The 27131-nt window shown below is 44.7% G+C and overlaps 1 protein-coding gene across 1 annotated transcript in view; it reads right to left on the minus strand.

The window, feature by feature from the left end:
* Window positions 1–14755, minus strand: part of SNX8 (sorting nexin 8) — a 44474-nt gene extending 29719 nt beyond the window's left edge. Inside the window, exon 1 of the mRNA XM_053555601.1 lies at window positions 14641–14755. Within this exon, the coding sequence (XP_053411576.1) occupies window positions 14641–14734 (94 nt within the window). The 5' untranslated portion in view covers window positions 14735–14755. The remainder of the gene's footprint in view (window positions 1–14640) is intronic.
* Window positions 14756–27131: the final 12376 nt, after the last annotated feature.

The raw sequence follows: 27131 nt of genomic DNA on the forward strand, positions 1-27131 counted from the left end.
TCAGCCATGCTGGTTTCCTCACTGTTCCCCTGCAGTCCCCAACCCCCAGGCTGCAGACCAGTACCACTCTGTGGCCTGTTAGAAATCTGTTATGAACTGGGCTGCACAGCAAGAGGTAGTGGTGGGCAAGCAAGAGAAGCCTCATCTGTATTTATAGCTGCTCCCCACAGCTCACATCACCTAAGCTCTGCTTCCTGTCAGATCAGCAGCAGCCTTAAATTCTCAAAGGAGCAGAAACCCTACTGTAAACTGCATGCAAGGATTCTAGGTTAAGTCTCCTTATGAGAATCTAATGCCTGATGGTCTGAGGTGGAAAAGTAATGCACTTGAATCATCCTGAAACCATTCCCTCTAATTCCTACCCCGGGCCAGGTCCATGGAAGAGAAACTGGTGCCTGGTGCCAAGAAGGTTGAGGACTGCTGCCCTAGACACAATGAGCACCTCTAGCCTTAAAGCTTTGGCACTCTGTCTCTTCTCCCAAGGACGCACTGTTTCCAGAACCCGCCAGACCCCCTTCTCTGTCTCCTTCAAATCTCAGCTCAAATATGACCTTCTTGGTGACAGTTTTCTCAGTGACAACCACACTTGCATCATCACCTCCTGCCCATCCTCGGTCTTCCCCAGGCTCTCATTTTCTACCACAGCGCTATAACATACATCATTTACTTATTACACCTCCTCAATATTGCCCAGCTCCCATTACAAAAACGTGAACTCCACAAGAGCAACTCTTTATTTTGTTCAGTATCCCAATGATGAAGAACAGCATCTATCACATAGCAAATGCTCAATAAACATCTGCTAGGGGAATGAAAGGAACCTGCTTCCCATGAGGGAGAAGGCCACATGACTTCATGAAAGACTGGCGTGACTACCATGTCCTCCGACACACCTCACACGAGGTCTCACTGGCACTGGAAACTGTTCCTCAGTGGACCACAGCACAAAGCAACAGCTGCTGACACAAAGAGGCTGTCAACAGGCCGTGCTACAGTAAATTCTGAGCATGACCTCCTCACACTGGTAAAATCTTCCGTCCTCCACCACAGCCTCTCTGATAATTCTGTTATATTTATTTTTACCCCAAAAGAACAGAACAATGCTGACAACATAATGCTGCAGTGCACCATATGGACAAGTGACCTACGTAGTAAGAGGAGAACATTGTTTGTCCTCCTATAATGGTTTAAGTTATTTTACCTTGCAGCAAAGTACAAATTAACAGCATTGTAAGATCCCTCTGAGATTTCTGTTACTTTTTAGCTGAGAGTTCTAAACTGAGTCCTCTCCGCCTCCAAGCTCAGTTCAAAGATCACTTCAACAGTAAAGCATTTCCTGAGCCAAGACGTAGTCTGCTGATCCTTCCCTCACACTCTTCATGGCTGGCTTGATACTCTTTTATAAGCCTTCCTCAATCTGTCTTGTTCTTGAGTGTCTCCCAAACTAAAATGTGTACTCCTTTAGGAAGCTTTGATCTCCTAATACTGCCTAACTTGGGTGTAGCACATAGCATGTGCACCCGAAACATGGTTTGCGATGGACACCTAGGTATCCATGTTCACAGACCTGAACATGAGAGCTACAACTACAAAACTCTTAGTAGAAAATACAGGAGTAAATCTTCATGACCTGGGGTTAAGTGAAGATTTCACAGATAAACTAGACTTCATCTAAATTAAAAACTGTTGTGCAAAAGACACCAACAAAGTGAAGACGACTTACAGAATGGGACAAAATATTTGAAATCCAATAGTAATAAGGGATTTGTAGCTAGAATATATAAAGAATTCTTATAACTCAATTTAAAAAAAAGACAAATAACATAATTTTAAAGATGTACAAGGAATCTGAGTCGGTATTTCTCCAAAAATGTTCAAGTGGCCAATAGGCACATGAAAAGATGTCCAACCACAATGAGATACCATTTGCCACCCACCAAGACGGTTATATTCAAAGAAACAGGTAATAACAAGTATTGGTGGAGATTAGGACCCTCATGTACAGCTAGTGGGAATGTAAAATGATGCAGCTGCTTTGGAAAACAGTCTAGCAGTTACTCAAAAAGTTAAATATAGGCTACAATATGACCCAACTATTCAAATCCTAGGTACATACCCGTGAGAAATGAAAATATGTTTGCACAAAACAGATATTCACACATGAATGTTCAAACAATAATTTGGCTATTGTTCATAATAGCCAAAAGCAATCTAAATGTCTGCCAGTGGATAAAAAAATGAGTAAAATGCGGCATAGCCACACGACAGAATATTATTTGGCAATAAAAAATAAAATACTGATATGTGCTATAATGTGGATTAACCCTGAAGACATGCTAAGCAAAAGAACCAGTCTACATATTATATGGTTCTATTCATATGAAACTCATAGACTAGGCAAATCTATACAGACAAATGAGTAGCAGTTGACCAGGGCTGGGGTGCGAGGTGTTGGGAGGAATGTGAATGACTGCTAATGGGCAAGAGAGTTCTTTCTGGGCTGAAGAAAATAGTCTTCAAAGTATTGTACAACTTGGTGAATATACTGAAAACCATTTAATTATAAATTTTAAATGGGTGAATTGTATGGCATATGAACTATATCTCAAGAAAGCTGCTAAAAGGTGTTTGATAAATTGCGTCTCTTCTCTCCAGATCCTGTGAACACAAACTAATTTTTTTTTATTCTTATACCCTAGCACTGTGCCTAGAACACAGATGACTAGAAGAATAAAGGTGCCTACTAGGAAAGGAAGACAGACATCATCTACCTATAAAGTCCTTTGCTTGTTGCAGGTGAAGGTAAAAAAAATCTAGCTGTTGATGGTGCCACAAAAACATGGAGTGACCATGCTCAATGAATGCCCTGGGGACTTCCCTGGAAGCCATGTGGTCTCAAAACTACAAGCCAGGAGGAGGAAAGCAGCCCCACATGCTACAAAACCAAGTCCCCCTTAACATGAACCTTCTTCCCTCCTCTTCTCCTATGAACTCAGTCATTCCCCACTGGGCAAAAACAAATGGAGCTATCTGGACAGCCAGGTGCAATGTCACTCCCCATTATAGCAAGAGCCACTACCAGAGAAGCATCTATGTCTGAAGTCTACTGAATACCTCATACAAGATCTCTTTCATCCTAAAACAGTCTCAGTAGACACTATGGTCCCATTTTACAGATGCAGAAACTGGAGGTCCAGCTGGCAGAATAACCACCCGAGGTCACAAAGCCAGTAAGGTGACTTGTGGGACCAGAATGCACACTAGGCTGCCCAGTGGCCCCCTCCCTTCCTCATTCCACACACACAGACACCAACAGCAGGAGCTAGAGCCAAAAGCCTGTGGTCCCCACACAAATCCCAGACAGGTCTGTCAGCAAGTAGTTCACTCTTCTGCACTTAGATCTCCCTTCTCTGAAATGAGGACATGACCAACCACATTACTGTCTGGCTACAAGAATTCAAAAGGAAAATATGATACCCCCTAGCACAGGGCCCAAGGCCTGTGCTTTTCTCTCCCTCTTTTTTTTTTTTTTTGAGACAGAGTCTCACTATGTCACCCTTGCTCCCTCGGTACAGTGCTGTGGCATCGCAGCTCATAGGAAACTCTAACTCTTGGGCTTAAGTGATTCTCTTGCCTCAGCCTCCCAAGTAGCTGGGACTACAGGTATCCACCACAACGCCCGGCTATTTTTTTGTTGTAGTTGTCATTGTTGTTTAGCTGGCCTGGGCTAGGTTCAAAACCACCAACCTCATTGTTTGTGGACAGCGCCGTAAGCACTGTGCTATGGAAGCCAAGCCAGAGCTTTTCTCTTTTAATGGGCCTGTACAGTGGATACCAAATTCCCAGAGCAAGCCACATACCCAGTAAGCTGCCCACCATGGTAACTGCTCCCTAAAGTCCTTCATTCCTCGACGTGATGATGGCATCTTGTGCTCATCAAGAATCAAACCACCCCCGAGATTCCATGAGATTCCATGAATAATCACAGACTATGAACTGTCCCTGAGACCCAGGGAACTGCATGTGAACCCCACACGCATGCACACACACATATACAAGAACACGAACATGCAAGAGACCAGACCACAAGGAGGAGGGAAAAACCATTTGGTTTACTTAAAACATCACAAAACTAAAGAATAGGGCTGAGAACAGTCATCTCCCAAATGACTTCCTTAGACTCAAACCAAGCTATCATATCAAACCAGGTGGCTCCATACCAGGCTATCAGATTCCTACATCTCCCTGAATCCCACTAAAGCCACTTCTAAAAGGCCCCATTCAACTTCAGTTCATTCCTCAAAACACCTCAAGGATCTGATTCTTGTAACATTTATATATAAGGAGGTCCAACGACTTTTTCCGGAGTTTAAAAAGAATACTATTCTAGCAAATTTGGAAAATCTTGGAATAACTTATCAAATAGCTGGAACTTCAAAAAGAATCCTTGGCTCTGTTTAACTATATTCAGTCCATTTTTGGCTTGTTGGGGTTTTTATAAAACCCTCCTCCTGCCTCTGGTTGGCTGAGTCTGAAAGTGACTCAGGTTTTCTAGGACCTCCTGACATGAAAGTGAAAATTCTCCAGATTATCTGACAGGACTAAGTCTGTCCTGATCCTAGTAAAGGATAAATGAGGACCCTCAAAGAAGATTGTAAGCAGTTACCCAACATTCTAAGCCAAGTGAAGCACAATTACCTCCATTTAAATAAACATTTATTGATCTAGTGTAGGAATCACAAGGAATAAGGCAAGTTCCCTGCTTTTCAACTGCCTGAAGGGTAGACAGCCAGGAATGCAATTAATCAACCAGAAAACATAAGGCCTCAGAAGTCAGCAAGAACAAATTAGGAACTGTGAAGAATGTCACAGGAAGAGAAATACTTAGTCAGTTTTTCCCCCACAGCTAAATTTGCACTGAATTTGGAGTCCTAGTTTTCCAGGCAAAGAAGGCTAACAAGACTCTCTGCTGGTATGTACGTATTTTTCCCAAAACTACAAGATCAGTTAACTAGAATACTTTGAATATCTTAATTAGTTGAAGGGAACTCAGCCTATATTTCACAAAATTCACTAAGTAATTTGTTTTGTTTTGTTTGGCAGGGGGTGTTGAGACAGAATCTCACTCTGTAGCCCTGGGTAGAGTGCCATGGCATAACTTACAGCAACCTTAAACTCTTGGGTTTGAGTGATCCTTTTGTCTCAGCCTCCCAAGTAGTTGGAACTACAGGTACCAGCCACAACACCCAGCTAGTTTTTAGTTTTTCTATTTTAAGTCGAGACAGAGTCTCACTCTTGCTCAAGCTGGTCTGGAACTCCTGAGCTCAAGCAATCCACCGGACTCACCTTCCTAGACTGCTAGGACTACAAACATGAGCCACCACACTCTGCCCAATGATTTGGTTTTGGACAGCTGGCAACCCAAGGAGACATAACACTCAACTCAACAGAAAACAAACTTCTATACCCAGCTGCCGAGATAGAACCAAGTGTTTTTGGTAGGTGTGTTACAGAGCTTAACCCAAACTCTAACTGTACAAAAAAACATTATTCCACAAAACTACTCAGTCCCTACAATACACACTCTGAATTCCTATGCTCTTTCATTATATCCTATTTCATAATTTTAAAGCACATTTCTGTTCTGAAAAGACAGGGCATATCACAAAAGTCTTAGGTGACACTTATGAGAACATGTGTAACTAAGAAAGCCATCTACGGAGGGAAAGGTCCACCTAGGAATGCCTAAAGAGGCTCACGCCTATAATCCTAATACTCTGGGAGGGCGAGGGGTATAGATTGTGTAAATTCAGTTCAGGACGAGCCTAAGCAAGAGCGAAACACCATCACTAAAAAACAGCCAAGTGTTGTGGCTGATGCCTGTAGACCCAGCTACTCAGGAGGCTAAGGCAAGAGGATTCTTTGAGCCCAAGAGTTTGAGGTTGCTGTGAGCTACACCACAGCACTCTACCAAGGGCCAAGAAAGTGAAACTCGGTCTCAAAAGAAAAAAAAAAAAAAAAAGGGAATGCTTAAAGAGGCCATATAAGCAAATCCCAAAGGGAGTTCATATAAGGCTGGACGCACCTGTCTGATTCCCTAGCTGCAGCCAGGTTATGTATACAAATCTCGGTGCCACCATTTACTAGCTATGTGGACTTGGGCAAGTTACCAAACCTCTGTGCTTTACTTCCCTCATCGGTAAAGTAGGGATAAGATTGCTTATTTCCTGGAATTGCTATTTACACATACGGCCCTAAAGGGACAGGAAGGGCACATGAGTTGTGCTATAAAAGAGCTGGGACCCAGCATGACTCATTCTCTTACCTATAAATCCATCCCACTGAGGAGGGGAGCAGATGGGAATACTTTCTACTAAGTAGCCCACCCTAGAAAAAAGCACACCCACTTACATATGACAATTAAATTCTCAACTTTAGCAGAAACTTCCAGGAGAGCTCCTCCTTTCCTATCTGGCCCAAGAAGGAAGACAGAAGGTGCACGTGCCATCCTGAGATAAAGAACTGCACAGGCACACATACAGGCCTTCTTTAGACTCTAAAGGGCTGAAAATGTAATTTTAAAATCTCCCTTTGGTGCAAAACATCAATAAGTGGCCGATTCTTGAAAGATCCATCCTCAACCTGGACTGGAATTTCTCAGGTGCCTGCGGCTCAAGGAGTAGGGCGCCAGCCCCATATACCGAGGGTGGCAGGTTCAAACCCGTCCGGGCCAAACTACAACAAAAAAATAGCCGGGCGTTGTGGTATGCACCTAAAGTCCCAGTTACTCAGGAGGCTGAGGCAAGAGAATTGCCTAAACCCAAGAACTGGAGATTGCTGTGAGCTGTGATGCCATGGCACTCTACCAAGGGGGACAAACTGAGACTCTGTCTCTAAAAAAAAAAAAAAAAAAAAAGATAATTAATGGTGCTCAGTCATGAAAATCATCTGACTCTCCTTGACAGATTACCTTTGCGAAAGAAATGCTTTTAACAGCACGTGAGATTCTCAGTTATCCCTCTAGCCTCCCACAGATGCCAGAAGCCCTGAGAGTCTAGGTTCTCCTTTGGCTGTGCTTCCCAGAGGCCCCAAAACCAGAGGGATACAAGAGAGACAACATTCAGATGCCTCAGAAACAGTTGAATCCAGAGGAGCTATCCTGCTGATCAACTGTAGGATTCTCCATTGGGAGTGCTACTGATACAATAAAACATACTGCCCTATAGATACACCATCCTCTAATTAAATCCAATATAAAGAACAAATGCTAAGGGGATGCAAAGATCCCTGCACAATTATGTTAAGACAGGATCCTTCATACGCCCACCTGTGCCTGCCACCTATGGTTTCCCCCAACATTTTGTGAGTCATTTTACACACATACAGAAAGTAGTACAAAACTGCTATGGACACATAAACAAAATTATATATTGAATTGAACACATAAGTAACCACCATCCAGGTCAAGAATTAAGGAAAGCCAGCACCCCAGAAACCCATGTTCTGCATCCCTTATAGATCAAAGCCCCTTCCTCCTGCCAGAGGGACCACTGCCCTAACTCTCATAGCATTTTCTTTGCTTTTCATTCATCAACGGTCTTATCATTCATGTGAGTATCCCTACACAACAGAATCTACTTCACCATGTCTTTGAACTTCACATAAATTGGAGTCACACAGTATTTATTTTCTCTGGTTGGCCCCATTATGAAGTGAAGGAACACAGTTCTCAGATTTGTATAAGAAGGTTACTGAACAGAACATCTCTCAGGTCATTAAAGAACATCTCTCTGGCACTAAAAGCCTAAAAATTTTGTTTTACTAAAACTCTGGACGTACAAACACAAGTGATATCAGTAAGCACGTCCAAGACACAGAACTACTTTGGTGGACAACCTGGGGTGGGGAGGGGCAGGTGAGAGAGACTTTATCTTTTGGACAAAGTATGATAATTACAATTTTTAATATCTAGCCAAGTGGGGTGGGGCTCATACCTATAAATCCTAACATTTTGGGAGGCTGAGGCGGGTACATCACCTGAGCTCAGGAGTTCAAGACCAGCCTGAGCAAGACTAAAACCCCATCTCTTCCCCAGAGCTTCTGGGAGTTAATCAAACTTTAGGTAACTTCACTTACCTAAATGTTAAATATGCTTAGTACCCAAACTCCAAAATGCATCAGGGAGCTAAAAACCCCCATCAAACACCTACTACATACAACAGAAATAGCAAAATGTGTCTACAACAGAAAATAATATGAGGAGTGGATCAGAGCCTCCAGAGCTCAACTCAGCCACTCGTAGGTCCACCCAAAAAGAATCCTACATCATACGTTAATACTCATAATTTCCCAAAAGCATTTTTGGCAAAAAACTTCTACCCCTTATGTGTGGTTACATATTTTTTTTATTCTATAACAAAAATATGCAAAGCATGACAACTCTCCAGCTCTTCAGAGGGCAACATCATTCCTTCACTCTGCAATATGACCAACTGCCACACTCTCCACCGGCTCTCAGGGTTTGGGCTTCTCACTTGCAGCCGCCACTGTTTTGATCATCTCAGATGGCTCCTCTAAACAGAATCAGCTAGTCCTGTGAATTTGCAGATGTCTTTCCAGCAATTCAATTGCCCCCAGTCTCTGCCCACCACCCCAGCAAACAGGATGAGCAAAACATCCCCTTTTATGCTTCATTTTTCTTAGGAAAAAAAATACCATTAACAGAATTCCCCCACCGGAACACATCACTTTCTTGCTAACCACAAATTCTGGCAGTTCTGCATAAAGAGTGATTCTGTTAGTTCCTCTTTCTTGAAATTGACACATTTTACCTTGCAAATTATCTACATGTATGTCAGTGAGAGTTTGAGTTTAAAGACCAGTAACAGAAGGTATTCACATCATTTTCACACTAAAATGTAATGCTACCTTCTAAAAAATGACAAAAATGTAATTCTATTCAAATATTTGAGATTATTTCAACATAGGAGACATTCTAGATACTAGATGTAAATAAAAATAAGTTTTTGCCCATCAGGAGTTTACAATCAAAGTGTGTGCCGTGAGGCCAGCATGGTAGCTCACGCCTGTAATCCTAGCACTCTGGGAGGCCAAGGCAGGTGGATCGCCTGAGCTCACCAGTTTGACACCTGCCTAAGCCAGAGAAAGACCTGTCTCTAAAAATTGCCAGGCGTTGTGGCAAGTGCCTGTAGTCCCACCTACTCAGGAGGCTAAAACAAGAGCATCGCTTGAGGCCAGGAGTTGGAGGCTACTGTGAGCTATGACGCCACCAGCATTCTACCAAGAGGGACAAAGTGAGGCTCCGTCTCAAAAAAAAAAAAAAAAAATTAAAGAAAAAACAAAGTGTGTGACACGAAGGGGAAAGGGACAGGCCAAAAGGTTTTTTCCTTAATGCAAACAATACTTGGAGGCATAATTTAATCATCACAATGCATAAACCTTCAGTGACAGCTCAATGAATTTCAGCTAATGTATAAACCCAGAAAAGGAAGGAAACAGCAAAGGACCTGCATTGTTGAAGGTAAGGGGTGGTGAAAGCCCAGAGTGAGTGTAAAGACCCAGATAACAGGAGCCTGGGGCCCTGGGGGCAGGGAGAGGATCAGCATGACCCTGGGCCCTGACTACTGACAACACTAGGAGGCTTCCTCAAGCTCTGCATGCTTGGAGCGCATGGAATGCCATCAAATGAGCCACACTAAAACAAGTGAAGCATGATTCTCCCTGTTCTAAAGCCTGAAATTCAGTCAATTGGACTGCATAAAGAAGAGCTATGATCCACAGTAATAATTTGTGTACATTTTTATCTTCGTATTATTCAATCTTGAAGAATTTGTTTAGGAGGCTGGGCGCCTGTGGCTCGAGCGGCTAAGGCGCCAGCCACATACACCTGAGCTGGAGGGTTCGAATCCAGCCCAGGGCCCGCCAAACAACAATGACGGCTGCAACCAAAATAATAGCCTGGCGTTGTGGCGGGCGCCTGTGGTCCCAGCTACTTGGGAGATGGAGGCAAGAGAATCGCTTGAGCCCAGGAGTTGGACGTTGCTGTAAGCTGTGATGTCACAGCACTCTACCCAGGGCGACAGCTTGAGGCTCTGTCTCAAAAATAAAATAAAAGTAAAATAAAGAATTTGTTTAGGAGATCAAGCACATACAGCACACTCACTTCTGCCATTCTTATTCTATGGCACAGTCCTTAAGCTTTACAACCTCAGAACAGGCCCTGAAATAAGCTCTTACCTGGCATAGTCAGAGACCAGAATGTTCTGTCAATTTAATAGTTATAATGTCAATATAAAATCCACGAAGGGGGTGGTGCCCGTGGCAAAGTGGGTAGGGCCACCATGTACACTGGGGCTGGTGGGTTTGAACCCAGCCCAGGCCAGCTAAACAGTAATGACAATTGCAACAAAAAAAATAGCTGGGCGTTGTGGCGGACGCCTGTGGTCCCAACTACTTGGGAGGCTGAGGCAAGAGAATCACTTAAGCCCAGGCATTTGAAGTTGCTGTGAGCTGTGACACCACAGCACTCTACTGAGGGTGACATAGTGAGACTCTGTCTCAAAAATAAATAAATTAATTAAATTAAATCCACAAAGGGGGCAGGCACAGTGGCTCACACCTATAAGCACAGCCCTTTGGGGAACTAAGGCAGAAGGATCACTTGAGGCCAGGAGTTCAAGACCATCGTGGGCAACACAGCAAGACATGATCTCTATTAAAAAGTTAAGATAAAAATGAAAAATAAAAAAATAAAAGCTCTACAAAAAACTAGTATCCAAAATACAGAAGGAATCGCTAGAAATCAGTAAGAAAAAAGACAACCTTGTAAGAAAATAAGCAAAAGACATAAACTGTCAAGCCAGAAAGGCCATACAAGGAGGAAATATTGTAAGACTAAACCTCGCTAATAATCAAGGAAATGCAAATTAAACAAAAATGAAATACTCTCTTAAATTTTCTTTCTTTGTAGAGATGAGGTCTCAGTCCTGCTCAGGCTAGTCCCATACTCCTGAACTCAAGCAATCCACCTGCCTCGGCCTCCCAGAGTGCTAGGATTATAGGGGTGAGTGACCATGCCCAGCCCATCATTCTCTTATATTTATTAAGTCTAAAGAGAGAGCACTTTCAACCCATGCCTGAGGATCTCTTTTCCAAAAATAAAATAAATTTAACTAATTAAAAATTGTATTTAATGTAGATGAGGCCATAGGGAAGGGATCCTTCTGTTTATCTGTTAAAACTGTGCAAACCCTTGGTTAGGTGCCTGTGGCTCAAGCAGCTAAGGCGCCAGTCACATACACCTGAGCTGGCAGGTTCGAATCCAGCCAGGGCCTGCCAAACAACAATGACAGCTGCAACCAAAAAATAGCCGGGCATTGTGGTGGGTGCCTGTAGTCCCAGCTACTTGGGAGGCGAGGCAAGAGAATCACTTGAGCCCAGGAGTTGGGAGGTTACTGTGAGCTGTGGTGCCATGGTACTCCACCCAGGGCGACAGCTTGAAGCTCTGTCTCAAAAAAAAAAAAAAAACGAAACTGTGCAAACCCTATCACCCACTTGGTAATAAAGACTATTACAGTAAGTCCCCAAGTTACAAAAATCGGACATACTGAGAAGCATGAATCCTATGTACTCAATTTTGATATGAGAGCAATTAATGACAATTATGGTTATGGGGGGGGAAACAGAAAGAGGGAAGGAGGGAGGGGGTGGGGCCTTGGTGTGTGTCACACTTTATGGGGGCAAGACATGATTGCAAGAGGGACTTTACCTAACAATTGCAATCAGTGTAACCTGGCTTATTGTACCCTCAATGAATCCCCAACAATAAAAAAAAATCGGACATACTACTTGAACTTACAAACAGGGGTTACTATGGGTGGGTGACAGGTAAATGGACTTATTCCAACTTATGTACAAATTCAACTTAAGAACAAACCTACAGGGCGGCGCCTGTGGCTCAGTCAGTAAGGCACCGGCCCCATATACCGAGGGTGGCGGGTTCAAACCCGGCCCCGGCTGAACTGCAACCAAAAAATAACTGGGCGTTGTGGCAGGCGCCTGTAGTCCCACCTACTCGGGAGGCTGAAGCAAGAGAATCGCTTAAGCCCAGGAGTTGGAGGTTGCTGTGAGCTGTGTGATGCCACGGCACTCTACCGAGAGCCATAAAGTGAGACTCTGTCTCTACCAAAAAAAAAAAAAAAGAACAAACCTACAGAACCTGTCTTCCCAAATGGCTGGGAATACAGGTGCCCACCATAATGCCCAGCTAACTTTTTTTTTTTTTTTTTGGCAAAAGAAAGAGTCTCACTCTTATTCAGGCTGGTTTTGAACTCCTAAGCCAAAAGTTCTCAACTTGTGGGTCACGACCCACAGGAACTGTATTAAAGGGCTACAGCATTAGGAAGGTTGAGAACCACATTCCTAAGCTCAAGGGATACTCCTGCCTGGGCCTCCCAGGGTGGTATGATTACAGGTCTGAGCACCAACCCAGCCCTTAACAGTTAAGTTTTTAAGAAGAGTTACCCTGGCTCAGCACCCATTGCTCAGTGGTTAGGGCGCCAGCCATATACACCAGGGCTGGAAGGTTCAAACCTGGCCCAGGCCCTGCTAAACAACAATGACAATTACAACAAAAAAATAGCCGGGCACTGTGGCAAGTGCCTGTAGTCCCAGGGAGGCTGAGGCAAGAGAATCGCTTAAGCCCAAGAGTTTGAGGTTGCTGTGAGCTGTGATGCCACAGCACTCTACCAAGGGCAACAAAGTGAGACTCTTTCTCGAAAAAACTAAAAAGTTACCCTATAGAGCACTGACAGCTTAAGCTCCAAACAATTAGAATATAGTGAGACACTTAATGCTGAAAACTACAATGTGCACAATTTTTTCTGGCAATCCCCAAGACACTACAAAGACAGAGAAATTACATCAATATTAACTGGTGGGCTCTGGCTGTGTGGACAGAACCCCAGAGAAGAAAAAATTCACTACATACCCATAAGCCACAATCACTCCTTTAAGAAGTCAAAATCTGTGAAAGATACACACACACACACACACACACACACACACAATTTTCTGGACAAAATTCATTCTCAAAGGCTTAGTTTTTCTGACTCCAGCTCACCCAACCAAAGACCCCACTAAGTACATTCCCTTAATATTGCCCCCTTTGGGTAAATTACTTGCCTCTGGATTTTAGTTTTCCCGTGTAAAAAAATATTTGCTACACCATTTCTCCCTGACAGGATGGCTGCCAGGTTTCAAGTAGAAGGTGAACTCCACTTTTAGACTCACCAAGCTATAGGAAAGGAAAACTCTATACGATAAATTGTACTAGAGTCTGTAGATATCCTCAGCACTCTGATAAAATCATCTCTGTCCCCAGGGGAGGCCAATTATCTAAGGGAAGTCAAAGGAAGGGCAGTCTCCAGAAAGGCAGCTCCCAGAGCACAGAACTCAGACTTTCCATAAATCACACCCCAATGGCACACATCAGGTAAGTCCTGTATAAAACATTTACGGCAGTCCCTAGATCTGTATAAAATAAATCCCTGAACTACCACCTCCTGCAACTCTGAACTGCTTTACAAGCTGAGGTAGAAGCATCCTGATTCAATTACAATTTCCCATTCCAAGTGACCCCACAGAAGGGGTCCCGCCAAAGGCCCACACTAGGCTCCAGTACGTGACCTATGAACACAATGTTCTAACCAGCAAGAACCATCACTTGCTGCCTCTTAACAGACCCAAGTGAAAGGAAAAAATAAGTAAAGACCAATTCTGGAGGGACAGTATGCCTAGACACCAGATCTTCCCATCAATCAAGCAAAATGCAATAATGCCGCCTCTTCCCTACCCTGGAGTTTCACTGTCATTCCCCTCTGCCTTTCCTCCTGAATGAAGAAACTGTCTACCAACCATTCAGAATGCACTTCAATCGTCTCCTGGGGACTCCTTGCCAGACTTCTCCAGGATGAGTCCCCAGCTTGTACTCCCCATCAAGAAGAAACTCACCACCAACACCCATCTACGTTCATTCTACAGTTAAGAGGACTATAAGAAGAAACATTTAGAACAAGAGCATCCTCATGCAACTCTCTTCACGTTTAGCCGTAATAACGCATTAGCCCAAAATCCTTTAAAGAGACATAAAACCTACACACGGATGAGAAAACATTAGTCCTGAGAGGTCAAATTACTGGCCCACGACCACACCACGGAAAAGGGGGCCAAACACTTGACACAGAGAGGTAGCTTGGAAAGTCGTCAAAATCCAGGGGAAACGGTTCCCGGGGGCTGTGGCTCAGCGTGGCCGCGCAGGGGCCACAGGCCGCCGCTGAAGAGCGGGACCCCAGGGGTGACGAGGAAGGAACTGTCCCGAGAACGCCCCGAAAGTCCCAGAAAGATGCGGGCCGCCGACAACACCGTCAGGTGACCCGCGCTCGCGCGACCCGGGGCTCTTCAGAGCGGGAGGGGGCAGCGGGACCCTAGGGGAAGTTCACGCGGGCCCGGCCGGGCGCAAGCCAAGCGGGGCAGGAAGTGAGCTGAAGGGCCAAGGGCTGTGCCGAGGGTCGCCAGGCCATGCTGAGGGCAGTGGGATCCGGCAGCCGCCCCGCACCCTACCTGCCACCACTGGATACGCCTCCTCGTCAGCCTCCGCCTCAGCTACCGCGCCGACTGCCACCGCGGGCTGCTGGTCCATCTCGCTGCCAGTCATGTGAGTCCGCACGCCCACGTGACTTCCTCCCGTGCCCGCCCGCCTGCGCCCCCCCCCGCGCCACGCCTCAACACGCCCTCCGTCCCGGCTTACCCCGCCCCTTCAGGCTCACCTAACTCCTCGCCTGGCAGAACTACGCCTCAACTCGGCCAAGCCACGCCTTCTGCCCAAGGTCTCCCCGCCCACAACCTGCCCCTGACAGGCTTGACACGCTCCTCGCCCAGCCGAACCACGCCCACACACAGCTGGGCTCCACCCCCCCAGATCCCGCCCCGGCCACGTGGACACCGAGGCCAAGGGCTGTGCGCTCTCCCCCAGCCCTAGTTTGCGGAGTTCTGCCTCTGTAGACAGACACTCATCGGCAGTTCTTTCACTCCCACTTCGCCGCCGTAGTTCATTCACCGCTCACCTGGGGCTCGCTTATTCACATGCTGCCTCATCCATCTGCCTGCCCACCCACCCACTCACCCACTGCATCCTGCGTTCATTCACACACACAGACCCTCCGCCACGCTCCAGCTCATCGCTCACTCACTAGCTCACGGGTCTGCGGGCCCGGTGCTGGGTGCTGAGCATACTAGGATGCTTTGAGTCCAAAACAGTACCACGGTGGCCGTGGCCCCGGGGAAGTGATCCCTGATGGGGATCACTGAGCTGTGCGGGAGAATTGAGGAGTTAAGTGGAAGGAGGGAGGAAACACCATGAGGGTGAAGGCGTTGCGAAATCAAACAGCTGCAAAAGCTGTGTCCTCTCAGGGCTAACAGTGTGGAGTCGAAATGGCTGGAGAGGCTAGCAGGACTCCACCATGAGGGCTTGGTTTCCAAAGTGAGGATCTGGGACCTGGTAACACTGATGCCCACCCACGTCCAGGAAGTTGGTCACAGTAACCAAGATCCCAGAACCCCTGGGTAGTGTCCTAGGAAGGCTCTCAGTATTACCCATAGTTTGTTTCTCGGGCCGCAGCTGCTGGACCGTGCCTCAGTAACAAATGTCCAGGCTTGGGACATCCATGGAAGCAGGCACGATGACGCTGTCCCCACTATAACCCGGGAACTAGGTCACCCTTCTGCAGGTGGACATGAACAGCTTTCCCAAATCACCGTGTCTCACTGCAGGATCCTGTCACCCCACCCCCATCTCATGGCTGCTTCCTTCCCATACCCTAGGCTTCCTTTCAGCTGTTGTTGCCATCAAATGATGTGCTCAGCACTTTCCCTGAAGACGCGCGCGCGCGCGCGCGCACACACACACACACACACACACACACTGCTAACTTCCTGGTATTATTTGGTACCTTTTTTTGGAGACAGGGTCTCCTCATGTTAACCAGGCTGGAATCAGGTGTAGACGTAGCACACCACTACCTCAAACTCCTGGTCTCAGACCGTCCTTCTGCCTCAGTCTTGGGAGTAGCTGGAACTACAGGCACACATCACAGGGCCCAGCTACTTGGTACATATTTTTGTCTCCCACTAGATTATGAGATATTCATTAAATTTTTTAAAGTTCATTGCACTCAGAAACTGTAAAGTATTATACAAATGTAAAATTATACATTATCTGAGATTAACAGCACATTAAATTTATTATTTCATTTTAACACACCTGACATATGGTCGCAAAACCCTTAGTTAAGTGGTTCTGGATCTTGACTGCACTTTTTAATCACCTATGTAACATTCAAATATACTCACCTGGTGCCAGTCCTTAGCGGTTCTAATTTAATTAGCCTGGGGTAAGGCCAGGATTGGAGATTTTGTTTTTTTAGAGGTTCTCCATATTATTCCAATGTGCAGCCCAGCTGGAAACCAACTGCTCTAAGCTGAAAAGTTTGTCTTATTTCTTGGAATGTTTCTGGAGAATTTACTGGGTATCAAATTTCATGTGGCTGCTGGAATGGAAGGTGAGGGAGGCAATACAGTAGTGACAGCCAGATCTTTGCCCAGTTAATGGAGATCACAAAAGAATTCTCACACCACACAGAGTGAAGCAAATGTTAGAGGTGGATGGGCAGTGCCTGTGGCGCCGGCCCCATGTACCGAGGGTGGCAGGTTCCAGCCAGGCCGGCAAAACTACAACCACCACCAAAAAATAGCCAGGCATTGAGGCAGGCGCCTGTAGTCCCATCTACTTGGGAGGCTGAGGCATGAGAATCACCTAAGCCCAAGAGCTGGAGGTTGCGGTAAGCTGTGATGCCACAGCACTCTACCAAGGGCAACAAAGTGAGACTCTGTCTCTAAAAATATATATATATATTATATATATATTACAAGTGGAAACTTTGATGTTGTAGAAGGAAAGTGTAAGGAACAGTGGTCTTTCTTTTCTATTTTATTATTTATTTAATTTTTTTTTTTTTGGAGACAGAGTCTTACTCTGTCACTCTAAGTAGAGTGCCGTGGCCTCATATCTCAGAGCAACCTCAAACTCCTGGGTTTAACTGATCATCTGGCCTCAGCCTCCTGAGTATCTGGGACTACAGGCACCCACCACAACACCCACCTAGTTTTTCTATTTTTAGTAGAGATGGGGTCTCGGTCTTGCTCAGGCTGGTCTCAAATCCTAAGTTCAAGCAACCCAACTGCCTTGGCCTCCCAGAGTGCTAGGATTATAAACATGAGCCACTGAACCCAGCCTGGTCTTATTTTTTTATTACAGTAGAACCTCCATAGTTAATAATCCCCTTAAATTGACCTAATTCCACAGACTGGACATTCACCACATGAACATGTCAGTACAGTAGGCCTAGATGACCACCTCCATCTATTGACCAATTTATTACAGTCCCTTACGTGGTCAACTTCCAGAGATTCTACTGTATTATTTTTTCTAGCCACAGGGTCCCACTGTGTTCCCCAGGCTGGTCTCAAACTCCTGGCCTTTAGCAATCCTTCCTTCTTGGCCTCCCAAAGTGCCTGATCTTTGGTTCTAATTCCAAATGCCTCTAAAAGAGGAATTTAGTCCTTAAAAACTGTGAGCTTCATTGCCAGATACCTCTATTATTAGTTTAGAAAGTTCTTCGAAAATGTGCACTGAAATATGTCTGTCTTTAGTAGAGCCAACAAAGAGCACAATTTCTGTTTCACTCTGGGAACAGTAAAAAGAAAACAGAATTTCCAATTTCTAAAACATTTTGGGCCAGGCACAGTGATTCACGCCAGCACTTGGGAGGCAGAGCAGGTGGATTGCCTGAGCTCACGAGTTCGAGACTAGCCTGAGCAAGAGCAAGACCCTCATCTCTAAAAAAATAGTTGGGCATTCTGGCAGGCACCTGTAGTCCCAGCTACTTGGGAGGCTGAGGCAACAGACTCTCTTGAGCCCAAAGGTTTGAAGTTGCTGTGAGCTATAAGGCCACGGCACTCTACCAAAGGTGACAAAGTGAAAAAAAATAAAAATAAAATAAAATGTTTTGTTTATGAGCAAGAACCCAATTATACAGGTTGGCCATAAAGCTTGTGTGCAATTTAACACGAACTTTATGGCCACCCTGTGGGGTAACTGTTAATCTGTTTTTGAGTCAAATTTATTGCTTTTAATTTAAGGAAAATAGGAACTATTAGGTCATTAAATCTGAAATGTTTGATTTTGAATTAAGAGTTGAGTTTATTATATCTCAAACAAAAATCAGTAAAATTAATCAAAATATGTGCCTAAAACTACCGACACAGATTTTCCATCTTAATGGTAGTTAGTGTGTGCCAGCAGCAAAGAAGCATGGAGAGTGAGTGGCAATGAAATTGCAAAAGGCGTTTTCCATAGCTTGTTGAGAATTGAGTATTTTTCCTTGCAAGAAGTGGTCCAAAGTCTGGAAGAAGTGGTAGTCAGTTGGTGCGAGGTCTGGTGAATATAGTGGATGACAGACTTCTCAGTTCAGGCTCTATAATTTGAGCAGTGATGTTTGTATCATAGTGTTGTCTTGCAAGACGATGGACCTGTTTCTAATAACTAATCTCAGCTACTTAATTGCAAGTGTCATCATCATGTCCTTTCATTTGGTCTAGCATGTATCAAATGCCTACCATATACTTGGTGTCTTTTTAAGTGTGTTTTGTTTTGTTTTGTTTTGTTTTGAGAGAGAATCTCAAGCTGTCACCCTGGGTAGAGTTAGAGTGCCATGGCAACATCACAGCTCACAGCAACCTCCAACTCTTGGGCTCAAGCGATTCTCTTGCCTCGGTTTTTTTTTTGTTTGTTTGTTTTTGTTTTGTAAATCCTCTTGCTTCAGTTTTTTGTTTGTTTGTTTGCTTTTCTGTATTTTTAGTAGAGCAAGGGTGTCACTCTGGCTCAGGCTGCTCTCAAACCCGTGAGCTCAAGCAGTCTACCCTCCTCGGCCTCCTAGAGTGCTAGGATTATAAGCGTGAGCTGCTGCGCCCAGCCCTAAGTGCTTTTCTTTCTTTCTTTCTTTCTTTTTTTTGCAGTTTTTGGCTGGGGCTGGGTTTGAACCCACCACTTCTGGTATATGGGGCCGGCGCCCCACTCCTTTGAGCCACAGGCGCCACCCCCTAAGTGCTTTTCTTTAGAACTCATCTAAATCCTCACTATGAAGTAGTAGCACAATTCGACCCTCTCAGATCACACAGCTGGAATTCAAACCCAGTCTGCATGGTAGCAGAGACCATGCTCATTCCCAAGGCCTTACTTCTGGTTCTATAAAGCTAGCAATTTCTTTTTTTTTGAGACAGATTCTCAGTCTTTTACATTAGCCTAGCTCAAACTCCTGGTTTCAGGGTTTCAGGTGATCCCCCTGCCTCAGTCTCCAGAGTAGCTGGAACTACATGCACCAGCCACAATGCCCAGCTAATTTTTTATGTTTTTAGTAGAAATGGGGTCTTGCTCTTCCTTAGGCTGATCTTGAACTCCTGAGCTCAAAAGATCCTCCCGCCTCAGCCTCCCAGAGTGATAGGATTACAGGCGTGAGCCACTGTGCCCAGCCTCTCCTCAGCCCTTTTTTTTTCCCCTCAGCCCTCTTAATCAGGAAATTCTGAGGCTTCATAAGAAAACTGTCTATGGCTCTGAAAATCATATTGGGGGTGAGGACTCCCCAATGTTTTAATTATAATAAGTTCATGAATAACATTAATAGCCTCAAAGATGAATTAAACACTTGTGTTGTGACCCTTTCAAGTGCTGAACCAATATCATCTCATTTAATGCTGTGAAGGAGCATTTAATGGAGTCAAATCCTTTACTGAGATACCTTCTCAGATAGGTGCCTCTCAAGTATCCATATTTTTTGGAGACAGTCTCACTTTATTGCCCTCAGTAGAGTGCTATGACGTCACAGCTCACAGCAACCTACAACTCCTGGGCTTAGGCGATTCTCTTGCCTCAGCCTCCCTAGTAGCTGGGACTACAGGGGCCGCCACACGCCTGGCTGTTTTTTGTTGTTGTTGCAGTTTGTCCGGGGCTGGGTTTGAACCCACCACCCTCATATGGGGCCGGCACCCTACCCACTGAACCACAGGCGTCGCCCTCAAGTATCCATTCTAAAATTCCTGCCTGGATTAAGGAGATTTGCTCTCACATCCTTCATGAACCCCAGGAATCCCCCAAAATGTTAGCTCTTGTCCAATTACACTTTGGACAATCTACTTCCTTCAGTCAGTTTGCTCGTCTATGAATGGTTATATCAACATTACTTACTTCGAAGGATTATTTCTCAAAGGTTAAGGTTGAAATAAGAGACTTCTTATGCAAAAGTATATTCACCCTCCTCCAAAAACATGAAAATGCTAACTAAAATGTTATGTTCCTCCTCAAAAATGATTGCAATACATAGCTAGAGTTGAAAGTAAGAAAAGGTGCCAGATAGGGGGAAACATTAAGCTACAAGAATGAATAAAAGGTGATGCCAAACAACTCACAGAACTTTCAGAAATAACAGAGCCAAACTGCCCCGGAACAGCGCAGTTCCTTCTTAATCCTAGGAACATGGATCAAGGCAATAGGAGAGGAGGCATTAGGTCCCAGTAAGGGTGGGAAACAGACCTGGACTTTCTAAATAAAGTTGAGATTAATAAAGGGATAACCTAACAGCCTTTAGAAGCAGCACTAAACCTGAGTGTCTATATTGGACCAAGAGGAAATCCTACTTCTAGATATTATGTTTACATTCCCCACAAAATAAAAACATGTGTCCACAAAAATAGGCTTACTCCTAGAAGTTAAACAATGGGGCCAGGCACATTGGCTCATGCCTATAATCCTAGCACTCTGGGAGGCTACGGCAGGAGGCTTCCCTGAGCTAAGGAGTTCAAGACCAGTCTGAACAAGAGAGAGACCCCATCTCTACTAAAAATAGAAAAATTAGGGCGGCGCCTGTGGCTCAGTGAGTAGGGCACCGGCCCCATATGCCGAGGGTGGCGGGTTCAAACCCAGCCCCGGCCAAACTGCAACAAAAAAATAGCCGGGCGTTGTGGCGGGCGCCTGTAGTCCCAGCTGCTCGGGAGGCTGAGGCAAGAGAATCGCGTAAGCCCAAGAGTTAGAGGTTGCTGTGAGCCGTGTGACGCCGCGGCACTCTACCCGAGGGCGGTACAGTGAGACTCTGTCCCTACAAAAAAAAAAAAAAAGAAAAAAATAATTAGCTGGCTGTGTGGTGGGCACCTGTAGTTCCACCTACTCTGGAGGCGAGGCAGGAGGACTGCTTGAGCCCAGGAATTTGAGGTTGCTGTGAGCTAGGCTGACTCCACTCTAGCCCAGGCAACGAACGGAGTGAGACTCTGTCTCAAAAAAACCCAAAAAACAAACAAGAACAAAAAATACCAGGGTCGGCACCCATAGCTCAGCAGTTAGGGCACCGGCCACATACATTGGGGCTGGTGGGTTTGAACCTGGCCCAGGGCTGCTAAACAACATGAACAACAAAATAGCTGGGCACTATGGTGAGTGCCTATAGTCCCAGTTACTTGGGAGGCTGAGGCAAGAGAATCGCTTAAGCCCAAGAGTTTGAGGTTGCTGCGAGCTGTAACACCACAGCAAATTTTCTACAATGAAATTGATATAGGCCAGGCGTGGTGGCTCATGGCTATAATCCTAACACTCTGGGAGGCCAAGGTGCATAGATTGCCTGAGCTCACCGGTTCAAGGCCAGCCTGAGCAAGTGTAAGACCCTGTCTCTAAAAACAGCCAGGCTTTGTGACAGGCGCCTATAATCCCAGTTACTTGGGAGGTTGAGACAAGAGAAGCAATTGAGTCCAAGAGTTTGAGGTTGCTGTGAGCTATGATGCCATGGCACTCTACCAAGGGCAACAAAGTAAGACTCTGTCCTCCCCACCAAAAAAAAAAAGAAAAAAGAAAAGAGTAGTCCCAGCTACCTGGGAGGCTAGGCAAGAGAATTGCTTAAGCCCAAGAGTTTGAGGTTGGTGGGAGCTGTGACGCCACGGCACCCTACCGAGGGTGACATAGTTAAAGTCTGTCTCAAAAAAAAGAAAAAGAAAAAGAAAAAAAATTATAAAACACTTTCTGAGAGAAACTAAAGACCTAAAAAAATCATATTGAGGCATTGTTAGGATGTCAGTTCTTCTTAAATGTATTTAAAGCCCTAATTGGAGGCTCGGTGCCTGTGGCTCAAGCGGTTAAGGCACCAGCCACATACACCTGAGCTGGCAGGTTTGAATCCAGCCCAAGCCAGCCAAACAATAATGACGGCTGCAACCAAAAAATAGCCGGGCATTGTGGCGGGTGCCTGTAGTCCCAGCTAACTGGGAGGCGGAGGCAGGAGAATGGCTTGAGCCCAGGAGTTGGAGGTTGCTGTGAGCACTCTACCCAGGGTGACAGCATGAGGCTCTGTCTCAAAAAAAAGCCCCAAATGCAGTTCAAATCATAATTCTAGCATGCTTTTTTTTCTAGAAACTTATATAATGTATACTTTATAAAATTGATACAAAAAAGTGAAGCATCAGGGATGACCAGCAACACTATTTAAGAAAGAACAAAGTCAGAGGCTCTCACTACTAATCTCAAGATTTCTGTAAAGCTGTAGTAATCAAGATATTGTGGTGTTATCATAGGGAAACACAGAGCGATCAATAGGACAGAATAGAGAGCCTAGAATTTAACCCACTCATATATGGCCAATTGATTTTCAATAAAGATGTCAAGGTAATTTAATGGTATAAGAATAAGCTTTTCAATTACTCTTACTGAATAACTAAATGTTCCTGTGGAAAAAGTAAACCTCAATGCTTACCTCATGCCACAGACAGAAATTAACTCAAAACAGATCATAGATAAGTCTGAAATAAAAGCTGAAATCAGTGTCCGGTCAAAAATGAAGGAGAAAATCTTTGCAATCTTAGGATAGGCACACATTTCTTAGGGGGGCACAAAATCAAGGAGCCACAGGGGCAAGGAGAATGGGGAAAGGTTGGTGAAAGGTAGAAAGTTTCAGTTATGACAAGAGGAATAAGTTTTTGAGGTCCATAGCACAGCATGGTAACTGTAGTTAATAATAGTATAACATACTTTTCAAAATTGTTGAGAGTCGATTTTAAATGCTTGTACCACAAAAACTTATAAGTATGTGAGAGGAGGTGTTAGTTGGGTTTCATCTTTCCATGATGTGAACATATATCTAAACAGCACATTGTACCCCATAAATATATACAATAATTGTCAGTTGAAAATAAAATTGTTTTAAAAAGTGAAAGCCATCATAGAAAACATTAAATTGGATTTCCTAGAAATGTCTAAGTTCTGCATCTCTAAAGTCTTCAAAATAAAATAATGCAAGCTGAGACTGTGAGAAAATATGTGCTTTACATATGCCTAACAAAAGACTCATACCCAGAATCTGTAAAGAATTTGTAAGTTCGACATTTTTTTACATCATTTCTTTTTTTATTTTTTTTTTTTGTAGAGACGGAGTCTCACTTTATGGCCCTCGGTAGAGTGCCGTGCATCACACAGCTCACAGCAACCTCCAGCTCCTGGGCTTAAGTGATTCTCTTGCCTCAGCCTCCCGAGCAGCTGGGACTACAGGCGCCCGCCACAGCACCCAGCTATTTTTTTGTTGCAGTTTGGCCGGGGCTGGGTTTGAACCTGCCACCCTCGGCATATGGGGCTGGCGCCCTACTCACTGAGCCACAGGTGCCGCCCTACATCATTTCTTTTATTAACAAATTATGCAACACAAAGCAGGTTACTTTTTCTATCTGATTACAGAGTCAACAGATATTGCACCTGTATTTAGAGCAGCAATATAAAATTAAGAAAAAATTCTGGGCGGTGCCTGTGGCTCAATGAGTAGTGCGCTGGCCCCATATACCAAGGGTGGTGGGTTCGAACTCGGCCCAGGCCAAACTGCAATAAAAAAAATAGCCAGGTGTTATGGTGGATGCAGGTAGTCCCAGCTACTTGGGAGGCTGTGATGCTACGGCACTCTACCGAGGGCAACAAAGTGAGACTCTGTCTCTAAAAAAAAAAAAAGAAAAGAAAAGAAAAGAAAAAATTCTGTATCTGAACCAAAATCTGTGACCTTGTTTGGAAATCTAATGACTAAGAAGGTCATACTGGCAACTCTGGTGTTGCTGCAAGAAAATTCAGAGTTTGTTTCCTCCACATCTTTGATAATAAGCAGTCCTCCCAAAGGGATAATACATTACATAAGGGGATACATAGTCAAAGAAGAGATGATGTGGGAAACCACATAAAATTAAATTGGTATAAAAAGAGCACACAAAGGCCATGAAAACTTGAGAAGGTGTAAAATACCAGGCAGGACAAGTTAGATCCCTGGAGTTCAGATCCCAACTCTGAAGGGGCACGTCCCTATTCTTTTTTTTTTTTTTGAGACAGAGTCTCACTATGTTGCCCTCAGGAGAGTGCTATGGTGTCACAGCTCACAGCAATCTCTAACTCTTGGGCTTAAGTGTTTCTCTTGCCTTGGCCTCCCAAGTAGCTGGGACTGCAGGCACCCACCACAGCACCTGGATACTTTTTTTGTTGTTGTTGTCATCATTGTTGTTTAGCAGGCTCCGGCTGGGTTCAAACCCACCAATCCTGGTGCATGTGACCAGCGCCCTAACCACTGAACTACAGGCGCCGAGTTGGCACATCCCTGTTCTAACAAACTGGAGACTTATATTTGAGAAATCAATTGGTTAGATCAGCCATTCAAAAAAAAAAAAAAGAGGTCTTGGTGCCTGTAGCTCAAGTGGCTAAGGTGCCAGCCACATACACCAGAGCTGGTGGGTTCGAATCCAGCCTGGACATTGCTTAAGACTAGGAGTTGGAGGTTGCTGTGAGCTGTGATGCCACAGCACTCTACCCAGGGTGAGAACTTGAGGCTCTGTCTCAAAAAAAAAAAAAAGAGGATTTTGTTTTTAAAGTGGATAAAGTTTAGGGAGAGAAAGCTAAACATCAGGAAAGTACTAAATCCTTGTGAAATTAAAATGATTTAGGGGCTTGGCACCCATAGCACAGTGGTTACAGTGCCAGTCACATACACCGAAGGTGGAGGGTTCAAACCCAGCCTGGGCCAGCTAAACGACAACTGCAACCAAAGGATAGCCAGGCGCCTGGTAGTCCCAGCTACTTGGGAGGCTGAGGCAAGAGAATCACTTAAGTCCAAAAGTTTGAGGTTACTGTTAGTTGTGATGCCATGGCACTCTACTTAGGGTGACATAGTGAGACTCTGTCTCAAAAATAAAATAAAAATAAAAAATAGGCTTGGCACCTGTAGCTCAAGCAGCTCAAGCACCAGCCACATACACAAGAGTTGGCAGGTTCGTGTATCCAGCACCCCCTCAGGGGTTCCTTAGAGAGTTTGGAGGTGGCATAGAAAGTGAGATACGGAGTATGTTCTTGCCCATTTTCTCCAAGCCTTCCTCGCTTCAACTCAAACATTTCTAATTCTCTGTTGTGGTTTCAGTAAAGATTTCCTTTTTAAAAAAAGAAAAAGAAACTTGACAGTGTTAGATAATTGCGTCGAGTGCCCCCCCCTTTCAGACAGTATCCCTATTCTTTGCTATTATTCATTTTTTCCTTACATTTGAAAATCATTGCTGAGACTGAAATTACATTGATGAGAAATAAGATCAGAAATCTAAAACATATATATGTATATAGTTTTTTTTAATTTTTTTTGTTTATTTATTTATTTTTTTATTGTTGGGGTTTTTTTTTTTTTTTTGTAGAGACAGAGTCTCACTTTATGGCCCTCGGTAGAGTGCCGTGGCCTCACACAGCTCACAGCAACCTCCAACTCCTGGGCTTAAGCGATTCTCTTGCCTCAGCCTCCCGAGCAGCTGGGACTACAGGCGCCCGCCACAACGCCCGGCTATTTTTTGGTTGCAGTTTGGCCGGGGCCAGGTTTGAACCCGCCACCCTCGGTATATGGGGCCGGCGCCCTACCGACTGAGCCACAGGCTCCGCCCTATTGTTGGGGATTAATTGAGGGTACAATAAGCCAGGTTACACTGATTGCAATTGTTAGGCAAAGTCCCTCTTGCAATCATGTCTTGCCCCCATAAATATAGTTTTTTTTTTTAGTGAGAGAGAGTCTCCTTTTTGTCACCCTTGGTAGAGTGCTGTGGCATCAATCATAGCTCACGGCAACCTCTAATTCATGGGTTTAAGCGATTCTCTTGCCTCAGCCTCTCAAGCCGCTGGGACTATAGGCGCCCACCACAACATCTGGCTATTTTTAGGGACAAAGTCTCACTCTGTCTCAGGCTGGTCTCAAACTCGTGAGCTCAGGCAATCCACCCGCCTTGGCCTCCCAGAGTGCTAGGATTACAGATGTGAGCCACTGCACCTGGCCCCTAAAACATATGTATATGTTTTTTGAGACAGAGCCTTAAGCTGTCACCCTGGGTAGAGTGCTGTGACATCACAGCTCACAGCAACCTCCAACTCCTGGGCTCAAGCGATTCTCTGCCTCCAGAGAAGCTGGGACTACAGGAGTCCGCCATAACGCCGGGCTATTTTTTGGTTGCAGCCATCGTCGTTTGGTGGGCCTGTGCTGGATTCAAATTTGCCAGCTCAGGTGTATGTGGTTGATGCCTAGGCTGCTTGAGCCACAGGCGCCAAGCCTAAAACATATTTTTTAAATCAGTGCTACTAAAACAGGAGAATTTTCAAAAAAGATCTGTATACTAATCTATAAAATAGAATTTCTTCTTCTTAAGAAGAAATTAAATTTTGTTATTAGCACCCACCAAAATCTATTCTGCTCCTGCTTCCAAGCTCTCAATATTTGGTGGTGTGGACAAAAGTCTAATAAACATTTCAGTCACACCTTACCCAAAAATCATTTCATTCAATGGCTGCACAGAATTTCTTTTGAGAAGGCAAACCTCAAATTTATAGGAAACTCTGGGATGAAAATGTACACTCACCAGAAGTAACACACGTTATGTCAGGGCAGAATCTGCATCACATTCTTAAACATAATCAC

The sequence above is a fragment of the Nycticebus coucang genome, chromosome 12, assembly GCF_027406575.1.
Source record: "Nycticebus coucang isolate mNycCou1 chromosome 12, mNycCou1.pri, whole genome shotgun sequence".
NCBI lineage: Eukaryota > Metazoa > Chordata > Mammalia > Primates > Lorisidae > Nycticebus > Nycticebus coucang.